General features: G+C 38.6%; 5 protein-coding genes and 1 non-coding gene across 7 annotated transcripts; 2 read left to right on the top strand and 4 right to left on the bottom strand.

The window, feature by feature from the left end:
• Positions 1-3,065: 3,065 nt before the first annotated feature.
• LOC121746527 lies at positions 3,066-6,369 on the bottom strand. Its single transcript, XM_042140406.1, has 6 exons — positions 5,933-6,369; positions 4,739-4,852; positions 4,575-4,655; positions 3,755-3,927; positions 3,564-3,660; positions 3,066-3,458 (listed from the first exon to the last, which is right to left on the bottom strand). Exons 1-6 carry the CDS (start codon positions 6,176-6,178, stop codon positions 3,348-3,350), a joined length of 822 nt encoding a protein of 273 aa, XP_041996340.1. The 5' UTR covers positions 6,179-6,369; the 3' UTR covers positions 3,066-3,347.
• A 4,565-nt stretch (positions 6,370-10,934) lies between these two features.
• LOC121748781 (BOI-related E3 ubiquitin-protein ligase 1-like) lies at positions 10,935-13,659 on the top strand. Of its 2 annotated transcripts, none has more exons than XM_042143293.1 (4): positions 10,935-11,284; positions 11,594-11,688; positions 12,530-12,897; positions 12,968-13,659. In XM_042143293.1, exons 2-4 carry the CDS (start codon positions 11,598-11,600, stop codon positions 13,496-13,498), a joined length of 990 nt encoding a protein of 329 aa, XP_041999227.1. In that variant the 5' UTR covers positions 10,935-11,284; positions 11,594-11,597; the 3' UTR covers positions 13,499-13,659. The 2 variants fall into 2 exon arrangements, with proteins under 2 accessions (XP_041999227.1, XP_041999229.1); XM_042143295.1 differs by having other exon boundaries at positions 11,582-11,688.
• A 2,703-nt stretch (positions 13,660-16,362) lies between these two features.
• LOC121749835 (triose phosphate/phosphate translocator, non-green plastid, chloroplastic-like) lies at positions 16,363-20,607 on the top strand. The gene is made up of 9 exons (XM_042144489.1): positions 16,363-16,859; positions 17,666-17,788; positions 17,873-18,025; positions 18,225-18,310; positions 18,426-18,510; positions 18,711-18,830; positions 18,980-19,048; positions 20,174-20,303; positions 20,389-20,607. Exons 1-9 carry the CDS (start codon positions 16,485-16,487, stop codon positions 20,463-20,465), a joined length of 1,218 nt encoding a protein of 405 aa, XP_042000423.1. The 5' UTR covers positions 16,363-16,484; the 3' UTR covers positions 20,466-20,607.
• LOC121749836 (60S ribosomal protein L19-1-like) lies at positions 19,094-19,895 on the bottom strand. Its single transcript, XM_042144491.1, has one exon. The coding sequence runs from the start codon at positions 19,869-19,871 to the stop codon at positions 19,239-19,241; it is 633 nt and encodes a 210-aa protein (XP_042000425.1). The 5' UTR covers positions 19,872-19,895; the 3' UTR covers positions 19,094-19,238.
• Positions 20,608-20,882: 275 nt separating the features above from the next.
• LOC121749905 lies at positions 20,883-21,001 on the bottom strand. Its single transcript, XR_006039713.1, has one exon. It is a non-coding gene; the product is annotated as a U5 spliceosomal RNA (small nuclear RNA).
• A 436-nt stretch (positions 21,002-21,437) lies between these two features.
• On the bottom strand, positions 21,438-23,078 carry LOC121747758 (transcription factor MYB98-like). Its single transcript, XM_042141857.1, has 3 exons — positions 22,480-23,078; positions 22,250-22,376; positions 21,438-22,004 (listed from the first exon to the last, which is right to left on the bottom strand). The coding sequence occupies exons 1-3, from the start codon at positions 23,076-23,078 to the stop codon at positions 21,438-21,440; spliced, it is 1,293 nt and encodes a 430-aa protein (XP_041997791.1).
• Positions 23,079-24,739: the final 1,661 nt, after the last annotated feature.

Raw genomic sequence — 24,739 nt, 5'->3', positions numbered from 1 at the left:
AGAGAGGTAAAAAAAAGGTAGGGGTGAAGTTAGTGAAAAGAATAGTAGTGTACAGAAAATATTTTGGGTTTATGAACAAGATATACTACTCCCTCCGTTTCATAAATAGAATTTTTTGTGTTTTTTGGGTTTTAATGCACAATTGGTAAAGTAAGAGACAAATAGAAAGAAAAGTAATTATAGTATTTTTTGTGAAGAGTGGAGCCCAAAATAGAATATGTCATTTTTATGGGACGAAGGGAGTACTATTACCCAGATCATTTTTCCATACTTATTTTTTAATTAGAAGAATTTTTTTAAACTTTGATTTTAGTATAAATAATTAGAATAAAATCAGTAGTTAATATGATATTTAAATTAAAATTGATAGGTTTAAGTTTAATATAAATGGTTGGAAATACGATAGCAACAAATGAATTATACAGAATCCAAAATTGACTCGTTAAAATCAACGTTAATATGTGCCCTCAAATTAGACAATTCAAACAGAGAGAATTAGTTCAAAATATTGTGTGCCATTTGATAAGGTCATCTCATATCATCCCATGAAGAGTGGACAGTCAATACATCTTTCTTCCATAAAGCCTTGTTCATTTTCTCTGCCCCTAAAGGATTGCACTCAACTATTTCAATCTTTTTAAGTGAATCTTTACAAGCACAGTGAATCCTATCAGGCAGCGTATTTTCCCATTGAATCTTTTCCAATCTGTAGCAATGCTTTAGGAACTGCACTAAAAACTTCCTCACTGCAGCTATGAAAACTTACATTTGAAAGTGCGTGTAAACTTTCCAATGAAGCCCCACAAGGATTGGGTATGTCACTATCCATGACATTAATAAGCTTCATCTCCTTCATGTTCCATATCTCCACTGGCAAATACGACAACCCCTGCACGATTTGATGCTCAAATGGCGACCCACAATCAAGAACTGAAGGTTTGTGAGTCGGGATATGGAAGCAGGGAGTTCTCTACTCAAAGTGAGGACTAGGTACCTCAACTCAACAAATTCAAAACCTCCAACGGGAACTCATAGAAACGGATTGTAAGAGCATCCAACTCTCTCAGCAACTTCAAACCAGAGCATATGGGAACTAGATATTGATGATAAGGACCATAACAAAGAAGAGAACGCACAGTTGATGCACAACGAACCTCCACTGACTCACATACATCTTTGATGCCAAACAAAACATTATCTACTCTGCCCCTCTGTTTCTCCTCCTACACCGTCACCAAGAACGTTTAAAACGCGACACAATTTCGTCTCACTACCTTCTCTGGTACTCAAGTGCCACAACGAAGAATGAAGGCCACAAGTTTTTATTTGCTCTTCACCAATTGAATTGGGAGATAGACTACTTTGATATATCACGTAACGCCCCACTTTTTGAACCCTAATTTTCGAACCCTAACACGATTGCATTTATTTCTTTTAATGTTGTGAATTAAATGACGAATTGTTATGTGATTTCTTTGGTGACCTAATTTTGGTTCGTAGTTATGATTTTGGGTTGACGGAGTCAACTTCATTGAATTGATGACATGGCTATTTGAATATTTGATGCGGGGTGAAATATATTGCAGTGAAATATTTTTTTTATAAGGGTGAGTGAGATTAAATAGGATCATCAATAATTATCTTGGCCATTTTATTTAGAATCTTCGACCACTATTAAATATTGGAAAGGAATTCTATTTTCTTGGATTTAATTATTTGTTTGGGATAATTATCCAAATTAAATCCAAAGTCCAATTACCTTATTTCTCTCCATGAGAAAAACGATACCTATGCCTTACACCATGGAGATTTCGAAATTCTCCTATTTATGGGAGGAGGAAATTATTCATTATATATTTTGATCACTTATTTATTCCCTTCCGTGAATAAATATAAACATCCTATCAAATCTTACCATATCTAAGGAGATCTTGCCGTATCCTATTTAAATTAGGATTTGAATTTAATTCCTTGTGGAGAATATATATAAAAATCGCCTACTCACTTTTTATTGGGAGGATTTATTATTTTTATTCTGCTCCGTATTATTTTATTCTACTCCGTGAAATACCAAATTAAATCATAGGCTAATTAAATAGCCTAGAATTCGAAAATCCTCTTATTTCTCCCCAGATTTCACGCCAATTCCTTTCCCCCATCTCTTCTCAAATCTCTAATTATTTAATTGTGGGATTATATTCTAACTCTATAAATAAGAGAGGAAAGAAAATCCTAACCCTAGCCAACTACACGCCTCCCTCACATCCCACGCGCCACTCTTCTCCTCTCCACTCCTCTTCCACTTGTTTTTATTTTTCCCTCAAGATCTCTTCATTCTTTGCCAAGAATTGTTGAAGAATCAAGATTATATGTTGTTCTACCGATCGTTTCAATCAAGAGAGGTATAATTGAACTTCTTTTCCTCATCCTCTCCATTGAAACCTCGATTTTGATTCCATCATGCATATAATAAGTGTAGAGATCGTTGATCTAATATTTAATCGGGTGAGATTGATGGTTGCATAAAAAAAAGGGATATTTATATGCATTTAGGTTCTCTAAGAATGAACTTGTGGATGATTTGTGGTGAATGCTATGTGAATATATGATAACATGATGGTGAGATCTTTTTGAAGCATGATTACGTGTTGGAAATATGAATATATATGTTGGGATGAATATTTGATAAACCCTAATTCAAAATTTGGAAGCATGACAAGATGTTCGGACAATAGATTCCGACGTTTGACTGACCAAACGATCTTATTTTGGTGCGAAATTTTAACTAAGTAAAGTTCAAGGTGTCTTCTGTGTTGTGTGTGAATATCAGCCTTTTTGGTCGAAAGATGAATTTTTTAATGAATTTTTGAAGTCGACTGCGCAATTCTGTCAGAATTTATATTCTCGACCTGTTTTTGATTTGACCGACCGAAACATGTGATTTTGATGTGAAATTTTAACTGGATATGAGCTAACAAAACTAAAGCTCAAAAACTCGTGTAAAACCACCTGATAGTTATGGATCATGATCGGTGTCGAGCAACAACAAACATGACAATCGAAAGTCACAGGCAAAACATATACACTAAATACAATGCAGAACAGCACAATGCCAAGTTCAGGACGAGAATTTCACGAATGCTACCCAATAGGAAGCTATGTTTTCTGAATTTAGTAACACTTATCTATGTAGAGATAGAGGCTCATAATTTATTTTACAAACTACTAATAAAATAGGCATGCCTCTATACACTACATTTGATTTCCACTGATAGCTACCACATACAAAATCAAACAATATCAAAATTCAGTAATATATACTGGTCTCGTGTGACTTAGGTAGCCTCTCAAATATTATCAACACCATCTCCAAATATTGAAAGAGAAAAGGGGGCAATTACCACGTTGAATGTTCGAGCATTTAATTTATCGATATGCTTCATCTCATAGTCACCCTCCTATAATCATCACAGACATAATATTGACCCATCGGATTTAGCAAGTTTAATGTCAATACATTTATTTTCAAACCATAAAAATAGTAGACAGTGAGAGAGTCTCACCATTCTTCCACTGGGCGTACTCAATGGACAAGCAGATGAATACTCGAAACTAGTGTTGGGAAGTATAACGGGTTGTTCACCTATCACTCCGACACCACTGCAGTGCAATAGCAGAGCGCTCAGTTACACGTAGTAAATAAATAATCACCAACAAAGTGAGGGTTCAAGACATGAAAGTTATCAAAACTTACTGGACACTCTCAGTTTTTCCGTTGGCATCAGTTATAATCCAATGCCTTCTAAGAAGTTGTACAGCGTGATCTGAATTATTTGTTATTCTAATCCTATAAGCGAAAAAATAAAGATCTTTGGAAGGCTGGCTTCGACCTTCAATATAAACACTCCTAACTTGAACTCTGATGCCCTGGAAAAGAATGTGATTAAGTAGCGGTATACATGCTATGAGTACCCATGCCTGGGATAGCACAACACTGGCTGAATAAGAACCAGAACCAGAACCAGAAAGCAGAACACAATACGATCACCAAAATACATCTAGCTCCACAAAATTCATCCATTCAACTAAAGAAAAAGTAAAATTCTATGACCAAAATCCCCCATAAGATGATCAGGTTTATCTGATGAATCAAGTTATACGTTATACTCCCTAAGAATCTAATACCTCATGTGATTTTTTTCAAATGCACATGGCGCACTCAAACGGGGCTTTATCAATTGAATATTAGGGGACCAAAAAATAGATCGAGCTATACACTAGCTTAAAAAGTGTGATTATATGACTTGAATTATTTAATGATGCAAAAAAGTGCAGCTTCAAGAGAAGCAAAGCAATGAGCTCATATGATGATATGACAGAGTATATTAGATCTGATCAGTAGTTAGAAAAGCACTAGTGACTACAGTGATAGATCCCCAATTGAGAAAAGAATTCAGCTTAGGTTGCAGATCAAAGAAATTACATGCCAGCATGAAAGCTAGAAGCTTATTTTATTAATATATCAATCCAGATACAAACTGACAAAATAAAATAGATGAACGATACTGCCATACCAAGGTTGTTGCATCACTTGAGCACTTCAAGAGAAAATGAGGTGCAATTTCCTTAAGCTCATCACGATAATTAGCTGCATCCTGGAGATAAATAAAAAGAAGCTAATGTGTGTCTAATTGTAACACAGAACGAAAATGTTGTAGCTGCAAGAGTGGGTGTGTACCTCGAATCTTTCCTCTGCAATGGCCTCTTTTAACAATCTCCGGAGACGCAAAACTGGCTCCTCATCCTCAAATAATTTCAAGGAATCACGAATTCTAGCAGCTTCTTTGTAATCCTATATTAAAAAGAAAAGATAAAACACTAACAGTACAAGACCAGCCCCTATCAGATATTACACCAGAGCATTCATTACTTGGGAAACTATCCACTTGAAACTTAATAAAACTATTAAGGGGGGTTTACTTTGGGTAATAACTTGGATTTACAATACTTACGAATGGGTATTTAAGGACTACACAATCCAACAAGACTCCAAGACACTATTAAGGGGGGTTTACTTTGGGTAATAACTAGGATTTGCAAAACATAGGAATGGGTATTTATAGGACTACACAATCCAACAAGACTGAAAGACGCTATCAACAGATGCACAGATTGGTGAAATAATTGTGCTCATCTTTAGTCACTAACTTAAGGAATTGTCATACTCCACCATTATTCTAGCCACGACTAAAGTATTCCGTTGATGTCAACAGAGAAAAAGCTTTCGAATAGATCAACAAGCAGGCAGTATTGCCTACTTTGTGTACATATTGGTCACTTCATACTTCATGTTGTCCACATTAATCGCTTATATCCCCTTCAGCATACCATATTAATAATATATGCCTTGTTCTAGAGAAAATAGTTTACCTAAATCTATTAGCATCCATCCATGGCTCAAACATATTCACAATGGAATGATGAATAGACATAGCCAATATTAACAATTAATAGACATAGGCAAAGGGAGATGCATAATTTTTTCAGGCAAGCACAACAAAACAGGATAATAAATCAAGTTTACAAATTAAACATAGAGTGAAGACACTCACGCATTCACGGCAATTATACATTTAAACTTCAATTTAGTGTCCAAAGTATCTACTAGTTTTCAGTATCAAAGACAAATATATACACATAAAAAAAGCATACATATAGTACATACAAATATGTATAACTGATGTTACACTTTCTGAGGGGCAGCAACCTCACACACCAAATCCGCCATTGGACAAAGCCAACGGAGAAATGATTTCATCAATTCAAAACATTATAATATCAATAAATTTACCACGAGTGTGCTACTTAAGCATTGGATTGAAAATAACAGAAATAAACAGAGAAATGCGCGAATATGAAATATTGGTTCGACCTCAGATTTGGCAGCTACTTCCAACTGCTGCTTCAGCAAGGCGTACGTTTCGGTTCGAGAGAAAATCGAGCTCTGATTGGAGTCCTGAGCCGAGCCTGAACCTGAACTCTGACCGGATGTACAGCAAGCCACGGTACGAATCAGCCGCAAATTGCAATTTTTGACAATGCTATAACTACTGAGCCTACTCGGAAACGAGAGTGAGTTGAGATCCATAACCGCCTTAAAGTTGAGACTGTGCATCATTATTTGTGAAATTCCCTCTTTTTCACAAATTTGTTTTGCTCGAATCAATTCGAGCTACTATTATCCACGCAAAGGGAGAACGGCTGGTTCGTTTAATGAAGACACGATGGGTAATTGGGATATTTCGAAAGTGATGCTGCAGTGAAATTTAGGCATTTGTGGAGGAGATGAAGCTCAAGCGCATTGATGGAACGCGTGGTGGATTGTAATGGATTTTTGTATTATGGACTGCAGGACTGTGGATTTTGGGCTTTGCTTATTTTTTGAGGTATTTTGGGCTTTGCCAATTGAAAATGAGTGTCCACAAGGAAAAGGTCGGCCCTAAAATTAATTATACGTATAGTATTTATTCAATAAGATAATATTTGTAAAACTCAATCATGTCAACTCCTACTAAACGATAATGAATACTGCTATTATTTTGTAAGTTCGTAATGTTCTATAGAATGAAACATAGAATCGCCACTTCTTAAAATACTGAAATTTTATTGCTTTTCTTTGAAATAGAGAATTACCGATATATTATTAATCTCTCAACTAACTTTTTCACTTTTCTTGAATTTTGTTTGATGGGTTTGCCTCCATTAACATCTTGATATGATGTAGCAATATTTCATGCCTAAAATCTAGTAGTTTCCAACCAAACAGAACCTAAAAGTAAAATGGACTATGTTTACCTTATTTTGCATCTTGCCTTATTTCATATAGTTATACTTATAATACAACGTGTTTGTTTAAATCCTAGCTATTTAGATCCTGAAATTCAATGAATATGTGTATGTGTATTAAGAGGTTGGTTGCACTTGCATACTATATTACTATGAGAATGGATGCAAAGGTTGTAGTGGATTGAATCGGAATGATAAAATTAAAATGATAACTCTAGCACACCATTAATTATTATACACGAAACACACACCTAACCTACTCAATCTCAAATCTCAATGTGCTAAGTTGGCGAAATATTAATGAGGTTTATCATGTAACATGTCAAAATGTCGTCTTTAATTTATTTTTTTTCGAGTTCGGATTGCATTACTTCTCATCAGTAAAATTTTTGGTTTTAGAAAAATAGGATATTAGTGAATTTTAGAATACCTCAAAATAAATAAACGTGTGAATCAATGTTCTATCATGGAGTAGAATATAAATCTATATATTTCTATACTATGGATCAACTATCTTTGAAAGTGGTGGTCGATTTAAAAATGAATTTTAAGAGTAATCAAAGTCTGGCATTGGCATGACTGGCTTATTCATCAAATTATCAAATTTCTTAAAGTTGGCGTACAATTACCTAAAAAAGTTCTACATAAATACACTGAATAATTGAACATATACTTTGAATTACATTTAATTCTCTTTCCATTTTCTTAGTTTTGGTAGGGGACCCCCAAAGTTGATATTTTATGAATTGTGATCTATAACTTGTTCACCAAAAAAATTATATACAACATAGGTACAACGTAATTATCTAATGCTACAAAATAAAAAATTATTAACTCCTTACATGGGAAACAATATGCGTTGATGCCACTCTTTATTTTTTCATAATATAAAAGTTCAGGCAGAGAAATCGACTCTTGCAACGCCAAATAACGTTAATCATGATTAACGTTATGACAATCTATTAAATCAAGTAGTATCAAATTGATTTGTACTAGCCCTATATTTTATGTACATATTTAAAATATTTGAGACGTGTCACGTGAATTGCACTTATTATAGGTCAGTTGGAATTGAGTGCCTTGAAGCCGACCACCACCACCGAAGACATCACAACGCAATAAAGGAGAAAACCCCATAAATCCTCATGTCATCATGCTTATTTTCTTTCCATCCATTTCAATAATATTATACTATTAATTATGAGTATTAAATAGCAATCGACGAACCTAAGCAATCAATGGTTTGGTATCTCCCCAAATAATGTTTAGTAGTAATTTCATAATTTGTTAATTGACTTATGTGAGTAGATTACTTACAAATAGGTAAAACTCAAACCTAATATCATTTAATTTGACCCTTTCATTATGGTATAAATAAATAAACCCCACACCTAATAAAATGATAAAATCCACACACAATCTTTTCTTTTGTGCACCCACGATGCTTCCTATGTTAAACCAAAAAAAATCGAGTTGTACATTTAGTCAAATAAATAAAGAATGAGAACAAAATGAAAAATATATCAAAACATGACATAAATATTTTAACCTTCTTCGTATAAAGTTTATAGTTTATAATTTTTAAGACTGGTATATGCAATTATTAGTTTATGGTTTTTAAATCAATATCCCAATTGTGGTAGTATCAATTAAGTGTGACATTTAATTTGTGAAACGGTTACAAGATCACTTTTAGACTTTTAGAGCATCTGCAACGTATCTCGCGGGCGTCTCGATCTCGTCTCGGAGAGACGAGACGGCCGCGAGACAGCGTTGCAGCCTTTCGTCCCAGTCCCGTCTCGCCGAGCGTCTCGTCCCGGAGGGACGGCTGGCGCGACAGGTCACCACGCGCCAGCGCCACGTGGCGCGCGCTGGGGCTAAGCGTGACGCCCACTCGCCGACCCGCGAGTGGGCGTCGTCACACTGACGCAATAAATCATTTTTTTAAAAAATTTTGATTTTAATAAAAAAAAAATTAAAAAACGGTAATATGACCGTTCAACGGTTATTTTTTTATTTTTTCTTTTTTATTCTATAAATACTCCTCTTTCATTATCATTATACACACAAACACACATCTATTCTTCTCAAATCATCTTTCTTTCCTCTCCAATTTTCATCTCAAATCATCTTTTTTATTCTTCTCTCAAATTTAAATCATCTATGGATCCATTTGAGCAAATGCGTCGCATAATGGAAGAATCGCTAGCAGAAGATCGACGTTGGGAGGAGGAGGAAGCCGCGGCGCCTCCAAGGCGATCCCGGGCTTACATCCATCGTAACCGGGAGGAAGCCGCCGCAAGGTTGGTACGCGACTACTTTTGTGACAACCCGGTATGGAGAGAGACCTACTTCCGTCGCCGTTTCCGCATACGAAAACGGCTATTTATGCACATCGCAAATACGTTGGTAGCCCAGGAAGAGTTCTTCCAAGAAGGGTTCGACGCCGTTGGCCGTCCTAGTCACACGGCGCAGCATAAATGTACTGCAGCAATCCGTCAGCTTGCTACTGGACAAACGACGGATGTGTTCGACAAATACCTGCACGTCGGGGAAAGCACTAGGAGAATGTGTCTGATAAACTTCTGCAAAGGCGTCCGGGCAGCCTTCACCGACGAATTTCTCCGGAGGCCAAGCACGGCAGATTGTCAGTTTCTGCTCCGACTTCACGAAGAAGTGCACAGATTCCCCGGGATGCTTGGCAGCGTCGATTGCATGCATTGGCAATGGAAGAATTGCCCTGTGGCATGGAGGGGGTCATACACGAGCAGCCACAAAGGCACCCACCCCACCGTTATACTCGAGGTCGTTGCCGACTACCGGCTATGGAATTGGCATGCGTATTTCGAGGTCCCCGGATCGAACAATGACGTCAACGTGCTTAACCAATCCGACCTCTTCACCGAAGTTTTGAATGGTAAAGCGCCGACCATCAACTTCATCTCTAACAACCGGAAGTATAAAATGGGATACTATCTTGCCTACGACATCTACCCGAAGTGGCCAACCTTCGTGAAGACGTTCAACAAGCCTGTGAACGAAAAACAGGCTCTTTTTGCGCAAAAGCAAGAGGCTGCTCGCAAGGATGTGGAGAGAGTGTTCGGGGTTCTCCAAGCTCGCTTCAACATTATCAAAGCCCCGGCCCGTACGTGGTTTATGGAGAATATGGTCGACATCATGTATACGTGCATAATCTTGCACAACATGATTGTCGCCGACGAAGGACCTGAGGCGGGAAATTGGTTCGACCCTGAAACCCCGGGAAGCTCTACCGCAAGTAGTCCGCCTCGTAGTGGAGTGCATCCATCTATGCAAGATCGGTTGTCTATTCGGGCAATGACACGTGATTCTACCGCCCACGCCCAACTCCAAGATGATCTAATGGAGCACATTTGGGAAAACTTTGGCAACCAGTAGAGTGCGCGGAAGAAATTAAAATATGTATTTTTAATATTTTTTTAGGATTTTAATTATGTGTTTTTTAAAAAAAATTTAGAATTTGAAGTTATAATTTTATTTTATTTGATTTAATGAAGTGTGTTTTTATTAATTGAATTTGTTGGAAATAAAAATAAAAAATAAAATTGAATGAATAGTTCAGGGATGAGATGGTTAAGATTAATATTTTTTTAGGATTTTAATTATGTTTTTTTAAAATTTTTTAGAATTTGAAGTTGTAATTTTATTTTATTTTATTTAATGAAGTGTGTTTTTATTAATTGAATTTGTTGGAAATAAAAATAAAAAATGAAATTGAATGAATAGTTAATGGATGAGATAGTTAAGAGACGGTTAAGAGATGCATGGTTGCAAGTGCGGTCTCTTAGTTAAAAGATGGGATGAAAAGTACAGTGGTGCCCATGAATAGTTAAGAGATGAGACGGTTAAGAGCCGGCGTTGCGGATGACCTTAGTTCTAGAATGTTCACTCTATTAATTAAAAAAATGATTATTAGTATGATTTAAGAAAAAAAAAAGAGTAGGTATGTATTTTTAAGGTGGAGAAAAAGATAATTAATGGGCCAAGTTTGGTTTGTACATTTTGTGATAAAAAAAAGGAAAAGTGAGAAGCAAATATTACTGGTTTGGGGAAAACGAAAAGAAAGGTGCCAGACAGACAGAAAAACCAACCAAGGATGAGAGAGAATACCGAAAGATGGAGAATAAGATTTCTTCAACAATGACGAGAAGTCATCATCTTCTCACTCTCCCCCCATTTCTTCTCACACCAACACCACCGAATGGAATCGTTTTTTTCCTTAACCCGAACGACAATAACAACTACATATCTTCCACCACCAACAACAACACACACTTTCATTATTATTGCCATCCTTTTTTCTTGAACCAAATCAACAAGATTCTTTCTGGCTTTCCTCCCTTCCCCCAACTCCTATATTGGCTACATATTGGTCATCTAAATCTCTGCTGAGTTTTTGGTCAGGACCCCTCTTTTTCTTGATCACATCATTTGTGTGAATCTTGCCCCCTTTTTTCCATGATTTATGAGCTGATTTTTGTTTTTGGTGTTGATGGGATCTTCATTTTCTGTTTGTAATTGGTTGTGTTGATCTTGAACATCATCAATTTTGTTAATAATCATTCAATCAGGTCTTGGAATTAGGAATTTTTTTTACTTCATTTGTTCTTGATGCCATTGTAGGTTTTGTTAAATTAGTTGCTAGGTTTCTGATTGATTTTGATCAAGATTGATTATCATATTTGATGCATTACAGTGTGATTTGCAGGAAGATGTTAGGAGGAAATTTTCATGGTGTTGTGGAGGGGAACCACTCCCGGTACAATAGAACGACATCGCCTCAGCTTCAGTTGATTGGACATGGTGAGGATGTGTTGTGGCTTTGTTACAAAATCGAAGCATCTGCTACTAGTTTTTACGTTGATGTATTGCCATTGTATTGCCATTGCGATATTTTACTTGTTCATTCATATTTATATAGTTTGATGGCCTTGCATCATACAAAGAGGCAGTGATCATGTGGGATTTTAGAATGTGATTTTGCACTGTAATGTGTTATCTTTGAATTAACTGCAAACCGAAAGAATATAACGAATGTGTCTGATAACACTGCATGGTTACATGTCCAAGTGTCTTCCTTAGTTTTTGACAAGCCATAAACATTCCTCTGATTGAGTGACTCGTGAAAGATGTACGAAAATTCTTGCCCTTCTCCTAAAGCATTAGCTCTAGTTGATAGGTTACATACTCTCTCGAGATAGATTTTAAGCTTGAGGTTCAAATGCATTTAGTTTGTCTTGTGGTGGTAAACTGACTATGACAGCGTGGCACTGCTTCGCTTCATGTTTCTACAGGGCTTGTTAATTTGCAAAGGAAGGGCTTAATTCTTTTTACCCTTTTCCTCGAATGACTTAGTGCTCCATTGACATGTAGCTTTCTTTTATTCATACATCTTCTTCGCGTGTTATATGTGGTAAGGCAATAACCGCCCTAGTTTTGAACAGTTCAATGCCATTGTTGAAGATGGCACTAACTATATGTATAATGAAGGGAGAGAAGCTTGAATGTTGAAACTCTTCACCTTGTACTTTTAATTTTATCTTCTTTCAACTTCTTACACGAGAATTCGTTTTCCACTGACATCATCTTTTTGGTTGTACATAATTTGTCTCACCTTAACTATCATGTATGTATCCTTGTGCAGTTCCAACTCAATACCCAACCGGCCTTGGCGTGATGAACTGCGTAAGAAATGAGTGTGCTCCCTCTGACAGTCGCCCTTGCAAACGAGTTAGGGAAGAAGAAACTGTGTATGTGCAGCAGAAGCTTGACATGTCTGCAAATACCAACCTTCACCTCAACAAACCTAGCCATACTGGACTCCTTTTAAATCCCACACCAGTATCGCCGGGGCTCAGACTTTCAAATGAGAAAGAAGAGCGTAGCTCCTATGTTACTTCAACCAGTGAGAATCTGACAAACGCCTTCCCATTTGGTCTTTCTCTGGGTAATACTGTTAAACATGAGATGGACCGACATATGGAAGAACTCGGGCAGTATATCAAGCTTCAGGTTTATCAGATTTTTTCAACATCCCAACTCTTTATATAGTCATCTCTAATCTCTCCCTTTATGTGAGCAGGAAGAAAATATCCTGAAGGGTGGAAGAGAGATAAACAAAAGGCACACAATATCCTTGCTGAATGCATTGGAGAAAGGAGTGAGCAAGAAACTACACGAGAAGGATATCGAAATAGAGAGCATTAACCACAAGAACAAGGAGTTGGAGGACAGAATAAAGCAGGTGGCCATGGAAGCTCAGTCATGGCACTACAAGGCAAAGTACAATGAGTCGGTGGCCAATGCACTGAAGAGCAATATACAGCAGCTCATGGCGCAGGGCACGGCCCATGGCAATGAAGGTTTCGGGGACAGTGAGGTAGACGATGCTCTGTCTTCCTTAAAGCAACCCCCTGGCATGATCAGTTGCTCGGAGAATCCGGACCACCTTAGCCATCATCGGCTAAAATGCAGATGCTGCAAGAAGAAGCAGGTTTCGATCTTACTGTTTCCCTGCAGACACCTGTGCCTGTGTGCAGAATGTGAAGGATTTGTTGAGGTTTGCCCTGTCTGTCAGGTGATGAAGACTGCTAGCTTCCCTGTAAAGTTGTAAATGGTGAAGTTGTAGAGCACTAGCAATCCTCATCACCTCTCTCTCTCAAATAATAATATAGTATAAAGAATTGTTTCTATATTGATGTAATGAAAATCCACTCTTTTGTTCTGTGGAGTGATTGAATGGTTATATTTGCTTGAAAGAGGTTATTCGATTCATTTCTCCTCTAATTTAAAGGAATTTATTCGATTCAGTATGCCAATGTTTCATACGAGTGCTTTGCTCTCACAGCACAATATTTTATTTATTAAATAAAATATTAAAATATTAATTTGTTTTAAATATTATGGTGTGAGAGCATAGCACCACAACAGCCCCAAAAATTTAATTGATGCCGTCAGTTAGATTAAAATGTTTCTTTTTTTCATTTATTACTTTTCTTATTTCATAATTTTAGTCTATCTACCATTATTGGTCTAATTTGACGTTTATTTAATATGGTAGTTTAACTTTTTCCACCTTATATTATCTCACATTTCTTAAACTCCGAAGCCACCGAAAAACAAGACCATATTAGTGGATGTGAGAGTACAAGATTAACGAAATAGGAGTACTATTTCAGTTCATCCGTCTATCATTATTTATTTTATTTTGTTATTTTGATCCGTTCATCATTATTTCTCTTAGTTTATTTTTATTATATTTATGTAAAAAAATTTATTTATATTTTATTATAAAATTATAGTAGTATATAAAATTAAAAGTTATATTTTATGAAAATAGTCTTTTTTTATTTTAATCATCTCACAAAATTAGCCCTTTCAATTTTTGATAATTTGTTTTTTGTTTTCTTAAGATGAGCATCATTTTCTCCATTAATAATATTTCAATTCCTTAATAAAATGAATATTGGTTGTGGGACCGGGGAGAGTACAAGATTAGGAAAATTGATATAGTAATATGTAAGAGCATCTCCAATCGCGGCTAGCGGAGCTCGCCGAATCATTGGAGTCGGCTAGCGCCAAATCGACTCGGCTCGCCGCCATTGTTGGCGGGCGATCGGCCAGCACTTTTTTTAAAAAGAATTTCAAAACACTATATATACGCGATTTGCACGTCATTTTCATTCGCACCACTTGTTTTAACGAGTTTTCTCTCTTACTTAATTTCTGTACAAGAACAATAAAGCAAAATGGAGAACAACAACGAGGGGTTTCTAGTGACAAGCGGGTCTCAAACTCCCACGGTACCCGTGGGAGGTGGATGGGGTCCGATGGCCGGGTACTACAACATGTACCCTTGGCAGCAGATGATGCCCGGGATGGCAGGGGATGCAGGGCGGGCAGGGGGTACTAGGGATGCAACCCGGGATGTAGATGATGCCGGGGTGGCAACGGGGGATGCAGCCCGGGATGCAGGGGACGCCGGGGGGGCAATGTCTATCGCCCTAATTTTGATTTTTTGACTGCTTCTTCGTACACATCGACCCCATCGGAGATGCAGTTCACTAGGTGTGAGACTTTCTCCATAGAGGAGTAGGGGATAGATCTCGAGGATGCGGACACTCCCGTTCAAACAGGGGGAGTAGGGCGGGGTTGGGGCGCACCAAAGAAGAAGAAGGGTAAGGGGAAGGGCAAAAGGGTGGTCGGCGAGTCGTCGCAGCCGGCTGATGATGACAGCCCGGCACGGAGGAAGTGGACGGATGTTGAGAACGTCGCACTGTCCAAGGCTTGGGTGAATGTTTGCTATGATCCCCCCATTCGAACAATCAGAGGATCGTCAACTTGTGGGCTAAAATATCAGCAGCCTACAAGGCAGCTGGCCCGGAGGGGAGGCCACACAGCGGGGAGGAGTGCCAGAAGGGGTGGGACCGAATCAGGGCTGCGGTCTCCCGATTTTCGGGCTTGTACACCAACGCCCTCCGCATGCAGATCAGTGGCCAAACTGACGAGGACTGCAGGAGGATAACGGAGAAAGTCTTCCCCGTGCCCGGGCTTTATAAGGAGTTCACCTACTGGAACTGCTATGAGGTCCTGATGGACTCCGAGAAGTTTCGGGCAGGTGTCGATGCTGGCTGGCCGAAGAAGCAGCGACTGAACTATGCCGGTGATTACAACGGCAGCAGCGGCGGTTCCCACGACCTCCCCGAGGATGTTCAGGAGTTCTCGTCCCCTCCATCGTTTACTCGCCGCACTCGCCCGGTTGGGCAAAGGCGGATGTAACGGGTAGCGAGGGGGGTCGCCCAGGGGTCCCAGGAGGTCCAGTCGGCATCCCCCCTTGTTGGCTTGTCAACAAACTCGGGCTCAGATGCACAAGATCTTAGCTGAATGGAGGGCGGCAACTAACCCCGTGGAGAAGAGGTTTCTTCACTCAATGCTCGAGAGTATGCGGGTCGATTTGGATTCCGCCGCGGCACGGTTGGGGGGCTCAGACGCGGGCTCAGATGCCGCAGAGGTGGGGGTCCCGGATAGCGGCGACAACGGCGACGGCCACGAGGAGTGAGGCGGAGGCGGGGGCTCGTGTGTGGAAGATGGGGTTTTTTTTTAAATTAATGTAATTTTTTTATATTAATGCATTTTTTTAATTTTACTATTATTATTGAATTTTCTCGTATCTGTGTCGTAAATTTAATTCCGTATTTTGTGTGATTGTTAATTATTTATTTTTATAATTTTGTTTATTGTGGCTAACCTATTGATTGTTCAGTTGCTTGTCTTGATGATATGACAAAAGGAGTTTTTACTGCTGATAATATGACAGGAGAAGTTGTGGTTAGCCTATGATTGGTCTATGACTAGCCTAAAACCATTGTGGATACTCTAATTGTATGTTGGAACAAATATGGATCCCCTTTTTTTTGTAAGTGTCGGAAATGCCGAGAATATCCCTCACGTATACGTACAAAATTGTTGACTCTATGTACCCTTCACACTGTCACCAACTCTTCTCCCTTCTCGACGGAGCCTCCGACGTTCCTCTCCCAGACTCCCATCCTATTATATTCACACACTCACACACAATTCCTCCATTGATCTGAGAGAAAATGCAGAGCACGGCCATCACATTCGCGCCTTCTCTTTCTCTCTCCACCCGTCCCCGCAGCCTCCCCGCTCGCGGCCTCAACTCCATCGCCGCCCTGCCCCATGGAAACTTCCATTTCCCCGGCGCCTTATCTGCATCGGCCCGAAAATTGAGCCCGATTAGCTGCTCGCTGAAGCAGAATGGGTGGGTGGCCGGGCCGAATCCGGGACCGCCGGAGCCCGAATCTGATGGGCTCGTGTCTCGCGCCACGGCGGAGAGCTCTGGGCCGGCTGAGACCCCGAAGCCGAAGAGTTCTGCCATGGATACGGTGGTGCTCGGATCTCTATTCGGCCTCTGGTACCTGTTTAACATCTACTTCAATATCTATAACAAGCAGGTAGTTGTTGCTCTCTATTTTGTGCTCTGATTTATGTATTTCTTCTCCTTTAATTTCTGCATGTTTGGGAAGATTCCGATTTGTAGCGATTCTGTTTGTAATTGTGCCTGATTGCTGAATGTTTATTAAATCTGAGCAAAAAAAATTTGATTTTGGTTGTTAGAGTGCTTTGTGCCTTTATTTTTTTCCGATTCCTTTATGTTGAAGTGATTTTTACAGGAATTATTTAAGCCTATTGTTTTTTGTTTATTTATGTTGTTTCCCTTTTAGGATGTATTTTAGGAGTAGAAAGAATTTAGTAGTCACAGTGCATTGTACCTTTACTCAAATTTGATCCTTTATGTAGAAGTGGTTTCTGGGAAAGATCTTAACTTTCTGATTTATGTTACTTTTTTTTCTGGGTTGTATGCTATGAACTAGAGCTAGGAAGAATGTGGCTTTAATGGTAATTACACACTAGATGATTTTTTTGTTATTTTGAGTTGCCTCAGAATTTTTTGCTGTCGAGTGCGATTTCTGCAAAATGGTTTTGCATACATGGATCAGTTGCTGTTTATTAGTATGTATTTAGTGTTCTTAAAAACACTTGTTTCAGATTAAAAACATCTCATGTCAGAGGATATTCATTTTCACTTTTTAGGTAATTGATGTAATGATTTGGGATTTTACTAAAGGAGTGATGTAATTTTAAGATGATTATTTTATGGAAGCTCTGAGCTTGTGGAAATCAGATATCATTATAAATCCATTTATTTAGTGTAGTGTTACTAGTGTATGTGATGATGATGATCATGCTTTTATGTTAGGTTCTCAAAGCTTTTCACTACCCAATGACGGTAACCCTTGTGCAATTTGCTGTCGGAACTGTGCTTGTTGTTACAATGTGGACTTTGAATCTGTACAAACGGCCTAAAATCAGTGGATCCCAGGTACTTCTTGAACACTCCTTGGATATATTCAAATCAGTTTATTGACATAAGCATTAACTATGATTCTGGGTCCAAATTTTACAGCTTGCTGGAATTCTTCCATTGGCAATAGTTCATACGCTAGGCAATCTCTTCACCAATATGAGTCTTGGAAAAGTTGCTGTTTCATTCACTCATACAATCAAAGCTATGGAGCCTTTCTTCTCCGTGGTCCTCTCTGCCATGTTCTTGGGAGAGGTGAGATGTCCCTGTGCTCTTAAATATATTCAAATATGCTCTATTGGTAGCATACAATATCTTTCTGAAGCTCATTTTGTTTTCACTTAATGGCATTTGGTTACATAGAATGTGGCTGCCTGTTGCCTTTGTTGTGTTTTTTGATGTTTGGATTATGCGGTTTATGATATCTTACTTTGCCATGACCTCTCTTTTGCAGTTCCCAACACTATGGGTAGTTTCATCCCTTATGCCAATTGTTGGTGGAGTAGCTTTGGCATCGATGACTGAGGCCTCTTTCAATTGGTAAAGGATCATGGCATATTGTTACTGAATCACTCATCAATTTTATCATTGCCTTTATCCAAATATATCTGCTCAGTTATATCCTCACAATCTTTGCACTATCTTTGTGTTGAAGGGCTGGATTTTGGAGTGCTATGGCCTCAAATTTGACAAACCAATCTCGTAACGTCCTTAGCAAAAAGTTTATGGTAAAGAAAGAGGTATGTGTCTACTTGAATAACGGTGCTTTTTTTTATCAAGTCCTGACTATATATATGACAACTGATGAGTACCTGAAGTGATCTTTTACAATTTGTTCAACTTTTCTGCTGGCGTAATATCACCAATGGAGTAGGAATTTTACATACTTTCTATCAGTTTTTCCAGCAATGGTGCTTCAAATCAATTTCTCTTCATGCAGGATTCCTTGGATAACATTACCTTGTTCTCAATCATTACCATTATGTCCTTCTTCTTGATGGCACCTATCGCCTTTTTCATGGAAGGCTTCAAGCTTACACCTACGTACCTTCAGGCTACTGTAAGTATATACAGAAAGCAGGACTTTCCTTATCATTATATGAAACATGCATTTCTTAATAGCAAAATTTTCACTGTCAATTTCTTCTAGACATGACCAGTGACGTTTGCTAACGAGTGTACGTTATGTTTTGTCTTTTCCATTTGCAGGGGGTGAATGTCAATCAGCTCTACACTAGATCACTCATTGCAGCTCTCTGCTTCCATGCATATCAACAGGTACTCATTGGAGGATTTTTTTTTTTTTTTTGGTCAACCAAAACATAAGTTGTGTATCAATAATCCTTGCATTGTAAAGCATAGTTATGTGATGACGAGAAAACGATTTAAGATGCTAGTTGTGATACTAACAAAACCATCGAGAGAGCGTAGAACGCTACCACGAGCACAAGAGCGGTCATCTGAGATCTCACTTCTTAGCCTTCTTAGTACCTTGAGATGTAGGGACAGGAGTGGCCGCAGCTGGTGGTGGTGCTACTTTCTCTCCCGGTCCTTGCGCTAGTCGCTCTTCTCTTCTTGCAAACTTTTTTTCCCTGCTAGCTTTGTTGTTAGCTCTCTTAGCCTCGAACTGGTCAGACAGCGTCTTCTCCCTAGCCTTCTCAGCCTTAGACTTGTGGATGCTCTCCATGAGAACACGCTTGTTCTTGAAAACATTACCCTTCACTCTCATGTACATGTCATGGTACATATGCTTGTCAATCTTCTTAGCCTCCCTATATTTCCTCAGCAACCGTCTTAGCACTCTCATTCTCCTCATCCAAAGAATTTTTGTGGGCAGCCTTGCCTCCCTGGTACCCTTTCTTTTACCATAACCAGAGTGTCGACCCTTCCTCTTGGCCTCTTTCATCCGACGAGCCCGTGATCGTGAATGAATCTTGGTGGGCTTCCTGATAATGAAACCATCCTTGACCAGTTTCCTAATGTTTTGTCGAGAATTAGCCATGGAGATTTCGTTAACTTCATTAGGGTCGAGCCAGACCTTGCCCTTGCCGCACTTGAGGACGCTGGCGGATAGCCGCTTCTGCAGCTTTAGCGACACCATTTCTCGTCATTGGAGGATTTTTTTATACAGCAGTGTGTTTCTTCATCAAAGTTAGAAGCATATGCTCGTATTATACATCACGTATACTGTCTATTGTGAAACTTGTTATATTTAGCATTGTGGGAAACTCATTTTAGTTGATGGAGGCCAATTTGTGAGGGGTACTGTAAATGTGTATTAGGCATTTCCTTAGTGATGGATACTAATGGCGTCAGTGATTGTTCTTATAGTCAATCTAGCTTTTTGGAAAATTTTAGTAACTTATTATGTTGTTTAAGTGCTGAAGAGAGCTGTTGGTGCAGGTCTCGTACATGATATTGCAGCGCGTATCTCCTGTCACCCATTCTGTAGGAAACTGTGTTAAGCGGGTGGTGGTGATTGTAACTTCGGTTCTCTTCTTCCGCACACCCGTCTCACCTATCAACTCCCTAGGTACGAACGAACGACTACTTTGGGATAAGATAAAATGAAATAGTTAAATAGAACAATTTTGAACTTTTTGGATGATGGGATGCAGGTACTGGGGTAGCCCTTGCTGGAGTGTTCTTATATTCGAGGGTGAAGCGCATTAAGCCAAAGCCCAAGACGGCTTAAGGTGTTGTCGTTAGGATCAAATTTTTGTTGGTAGACTAGAAAATCAACCATTGTTGTACGTTTGCTTGCTTGTCATGAGGAGTTTTTTTGCTACTCTGTTTTCTGTCTTTCCCTACTAATATCGAAAAATTCTTTCATGTAATGATTTGGTTTTGCTCTTTTGGGGTACTTGCCTTAGTTTTTAATTTTTATACTCCAGTGACCATTAATTAACACGTTCAAAATCATGCTAAATAACACAAGACGGGAATTCCATATTTGTGGCAGTTAGTTATATGCATATGCATAAGTTTTATTATATACACATTTTTTGTGCAATAATAACTTGAGCTGTTTTCCTTCATTTTTATTATGATTAGTTTTTTTATAGTTACAGTATTACATAATCATTTCTAAAATTAAACTAGAATTTGTTGGGTTGTCCTATAAAAGACAACCCTCCAAAAATAAACGTATGCCGCTTAATTAGCAACGAGCACACGGTATTCTTTAGTAAAAGGCGAAAGAATAGTTCGCTGTGTGCTCGACGCACGGCTGCGTGATTACTGAAGACTTCGGCTGTCATTTTATAGTACATCCCACGCTATACATCAGCCTACTCTCGTCGATGTGGGATTGATTTCCCTATTATTTCAAGCCCAAGTCCGCTTTATGTTTCATTTCACATGTATAATGAAAGCATTTTGCTAATTGAAAATTAATGGTACAAGTGAGTGATAGTGTGCTACTAATTATATATACTCAACTCAGTTCGAATTCAGGAAAAAAATAAATATTTCGTTTATTATTTATAAAAGAGTAATAAAACAGTACATGATATAACATTGTTCCAACTTCGAACGACTCCATAGAGGCAAATCATACAAGTTTATGCCATAGAAAAGAAAAAACAAGTATCCCTATAGTAAAACTAAATAAATAAACGATATAATAAAGATTTATTATCACCCTCCTCATTTTAAATTTCTTATTTCAGGCATTCCCATGGAAATCAAGCTCTTTCTTCACTCCACACTGCATCAATGGAGGGATGTCAAGTGGAAGCCCAGCACCAAAACATTGTCCGTCGTCAATTTCATACGGAATGCCATCATCCATCAACATGTTGATGCTGCTCCCAGTGAAAAGGCTATCATCATCAAATGTGAGATCTTGGATCTCATCAAACTCGTATTCCTGCACCATGTGATCATCCAGGCTGAACTCGATGTTCGTCTCCTGAGCTGTGGTGATTGAACTGTTGCTGAGGATTCCATGATCAGTAGTGGCCGGCGGCTGGTTCTTTTTCGATCTCTTGCTGCTGCTCTCTTTCTCAAAGTTGAGGCTCTTGATGTAGTTCTGCAGGAGGGAACTAGGCCTCGGCCATTTGGTCCTGCATTTTCGTCTGGTGAATTGCCTCCTCTTCGTCGCGTTCCAATGGTTCTTGATGGTGTTCTCAGTCCTTCCGGGGAGACTTTTCGCGATTTCAGCCCATTTGTTCCCCACTTGAGAATGAACCTCAATTAGTATTCTGTCTTCCTCCAGAGTCCATACATCCTTCTGAATTTGACAAAATTATAGGAAGCAAAATGAATTATCATAAAAAACTAAAACATGAGAGTCATGTTTCTAGGAAGATCCAGTGGAAAAGATAGAGATGGTGAAAGCATCACTTGTCATATGTACAATAAAGAAAATTTAAATACTGTCAACATATAGTTGTTGATGTACGAATGCATAAACTAGATCACTTATTAATTGTTAATGAACAAGAAACAGAAAAGGTATGGATAATTCAAACCGACTTTAATATCAGGCCTCAGATGGTTATGCCATCTCTCTCTGCACTGCTTGCCTATCCTGCCTTTCAGCATTTGGGCAATATTAGACCATTTTCTCACACCATATTTCTCCACCAGATGGATCAAGAGCCTGCAGATTACAGACTAAAGCACTCAACAAGCCTCAAACAAATAAAATACGAATGAAAAATACAAAACTAAACCGCTTATTTCTTTTTTTTATGGTAACTCACCTGTCCTCTTCAGCAGTCCACTGCCCCTTGGCTGATTTGGACTTCTTTGGGGCCCTAACAGACTTTTTGGTTGACAAAGATTCACTGACGTTGCTATTACTGGCGTGAACTGTATAATTGTTTCTTTTACTGCCATCTTTGTTAAGGTGGCCAGAATTAATACCAGAGCTCTCATCAGGAACCGCAAAGCATAAAGGCTTTGAATTGTATGCAGAAGCTGTTTTAGTAGTTACAATTGACAAACCTTTCCTGTCTGCAAAGTTCAAGAATCCACCAGCCTGGAAGTCCTGAATGGCTGAATGCATGCCCCCGTTTTCCTCATAAGCCTTAAACTTGTATAAACCAAAATCTGTAACAGAGCAATGGGGAAGGGAAGCAAATGGATCGAAGCCATTGGCGTGTATCCCATTATCCCAATTACAGAATGAAGCTGTCACCAGAAGCTGTCCGAGGTCTTGGAAATCTTGAAGATAGCCTTTTGATGGTGAGATATTATTATCCATGACAAATTCATCATCTAGGATTTCATGCTTCAGGTTAATATTAGAGAAGCCGGTAGGAAGAGAAATCGCGCTGCAGTTGCTCTTATTGGTCTCCATTGGAGCATTCAGGAGGGGCATGAGAGGGAATGAGGCAGCAAGATGGGAGAGTATGCTATGGTGAAAATCTGTTTCTTGAGTCTCTTATAGTGCAGTTATGTAAAGTATTTATTACCGAAGTAAGAACGTATGTAATGCTTTGGAAACAACTGTGGACCATCGATCTGTGGGTTGATCCAACGGTTGAATAAGCAATCAACTATGGTTGTTTAAGATGAAAACAAGAAACAGAAAAATAGGGACCAAACACTAATGCAGATCACAACCATGGCTCTTTAAAATCTAGATATCAACACCTGACTATAGGTCCTGATTGTTCATCCAATTATCAAACTTAACCTAAGAAAAATTCAAAAATGAAATATACTTTCAGTATTCAATTCTTATGTCAATAAACTTGTTCTTGAACATTGCATACAGACTAGAGTGGATCTCATGAAAATCACTACCAGAACTGGCAATGGAAAAAACAAGCAGGATGCAACATCTATTGTAGTTTAGGGCATTTTTAATTTGAAATTAGCCTCCACATTTTATTGTCGACATTAGAGGTTTGAGGAAATTAATTTATCAAATGAAATGTATTTCTTCAATAGTAATTATGCAGTGTTTCCAGCAGGAAAATGAAAATTTGGGGTGATTTTCCAAACTTGTCAGATAAAAATTTCAATTAAAAAATGCAATTCAAACTTGTGAATACTGGATTATCTAAATAAATTGTAACCTAACTCTGCATAGATGACTTAGTCTCCATCATTTTACATGACAAGTATAATATTTCAATGCAACTGAAACCTATGGTGCATCATTATTTGTCCAGATAAAACTAGTTACTAAATCATATGGTAAGGTTGTCAATTTGTGTGATAGAACCTGAGCTTCAGAGTTATGTTAAAATAATTGAAATACTAATACTGAAAGATACTACTAGTAGTTTAATATCATATTCCTAGGCATACATCTTTGTAACAAGTAAAACAAATAAATTTCTGTAACCGTAACATTAATTATGTCTTTCAGTCATCTCTCCCACATTATGATGCATTAATTTCAGAATTATTTACTGCTCCTTAAAGTGAAATTTAATGCTGAAATTGATTATGGGTTTAGAATTAAGTCATTTATTAGCTACTCAGAGTTCAACATTAAATGGTTAAAATAATTTACTTCTGGAAAACATTCCTTCAATTTCCTTATAATAAACATGAATTAAGTCTTATCAGAAATTCAAGTATTCAACTACAAAAAGTTTTACAAGAAGATACAAATTTGACTAAGAGCATCATCAGTGGCGGATGTCACCGCGCAATTTCCACCGGCGTGCGGGAATTCCGTGGCGGACGTCCGCCATTGTGCGTGGCATGCACGAATACGGAATTCCGTCGAGGAATTTGCAGTTCCGCGGCGTTCTGTGGGGAATTCCGTGCGGACGACCGTCATTGCGTTGATTCCCGCGGAATTCCCGTTTATTGCATTATTGTGGGAAGTCCGTCGGGAATTCCGCGGGGAATTCTGCCACTGTGCAGTGGGAAGTCCGTATGACGTGGCAGTGCAGTGGGAAGTCCGTATGACGTGGCAGGATGTGTTTTTGGGAATTCTGCGAGAATTCCGCCGGGAGCTCCGCGCCACTGCTGATGCTCTAAGCAGGTAATCTAGTACAA

Source organism: Salvia splendens, chromosome 9 (genome assembly GCF_004379255.2).
Source record: "Salvia splendens isolate huo1 chromosome 9, SspV2, whole genome shotgun sequence".
Classification (NCBI taxonomy): domain Eukaryota; kingdom Viridiplantae; phylum Streptophyta; class Magnoliopsida; order Lamiales; family Lamiaceae; genus Salvia; species Salvia splendens.
Note: the sequence above shows the minus strand (reverse complement) of the source record. Positions and strands in the feature narration are given on the sequence as shown.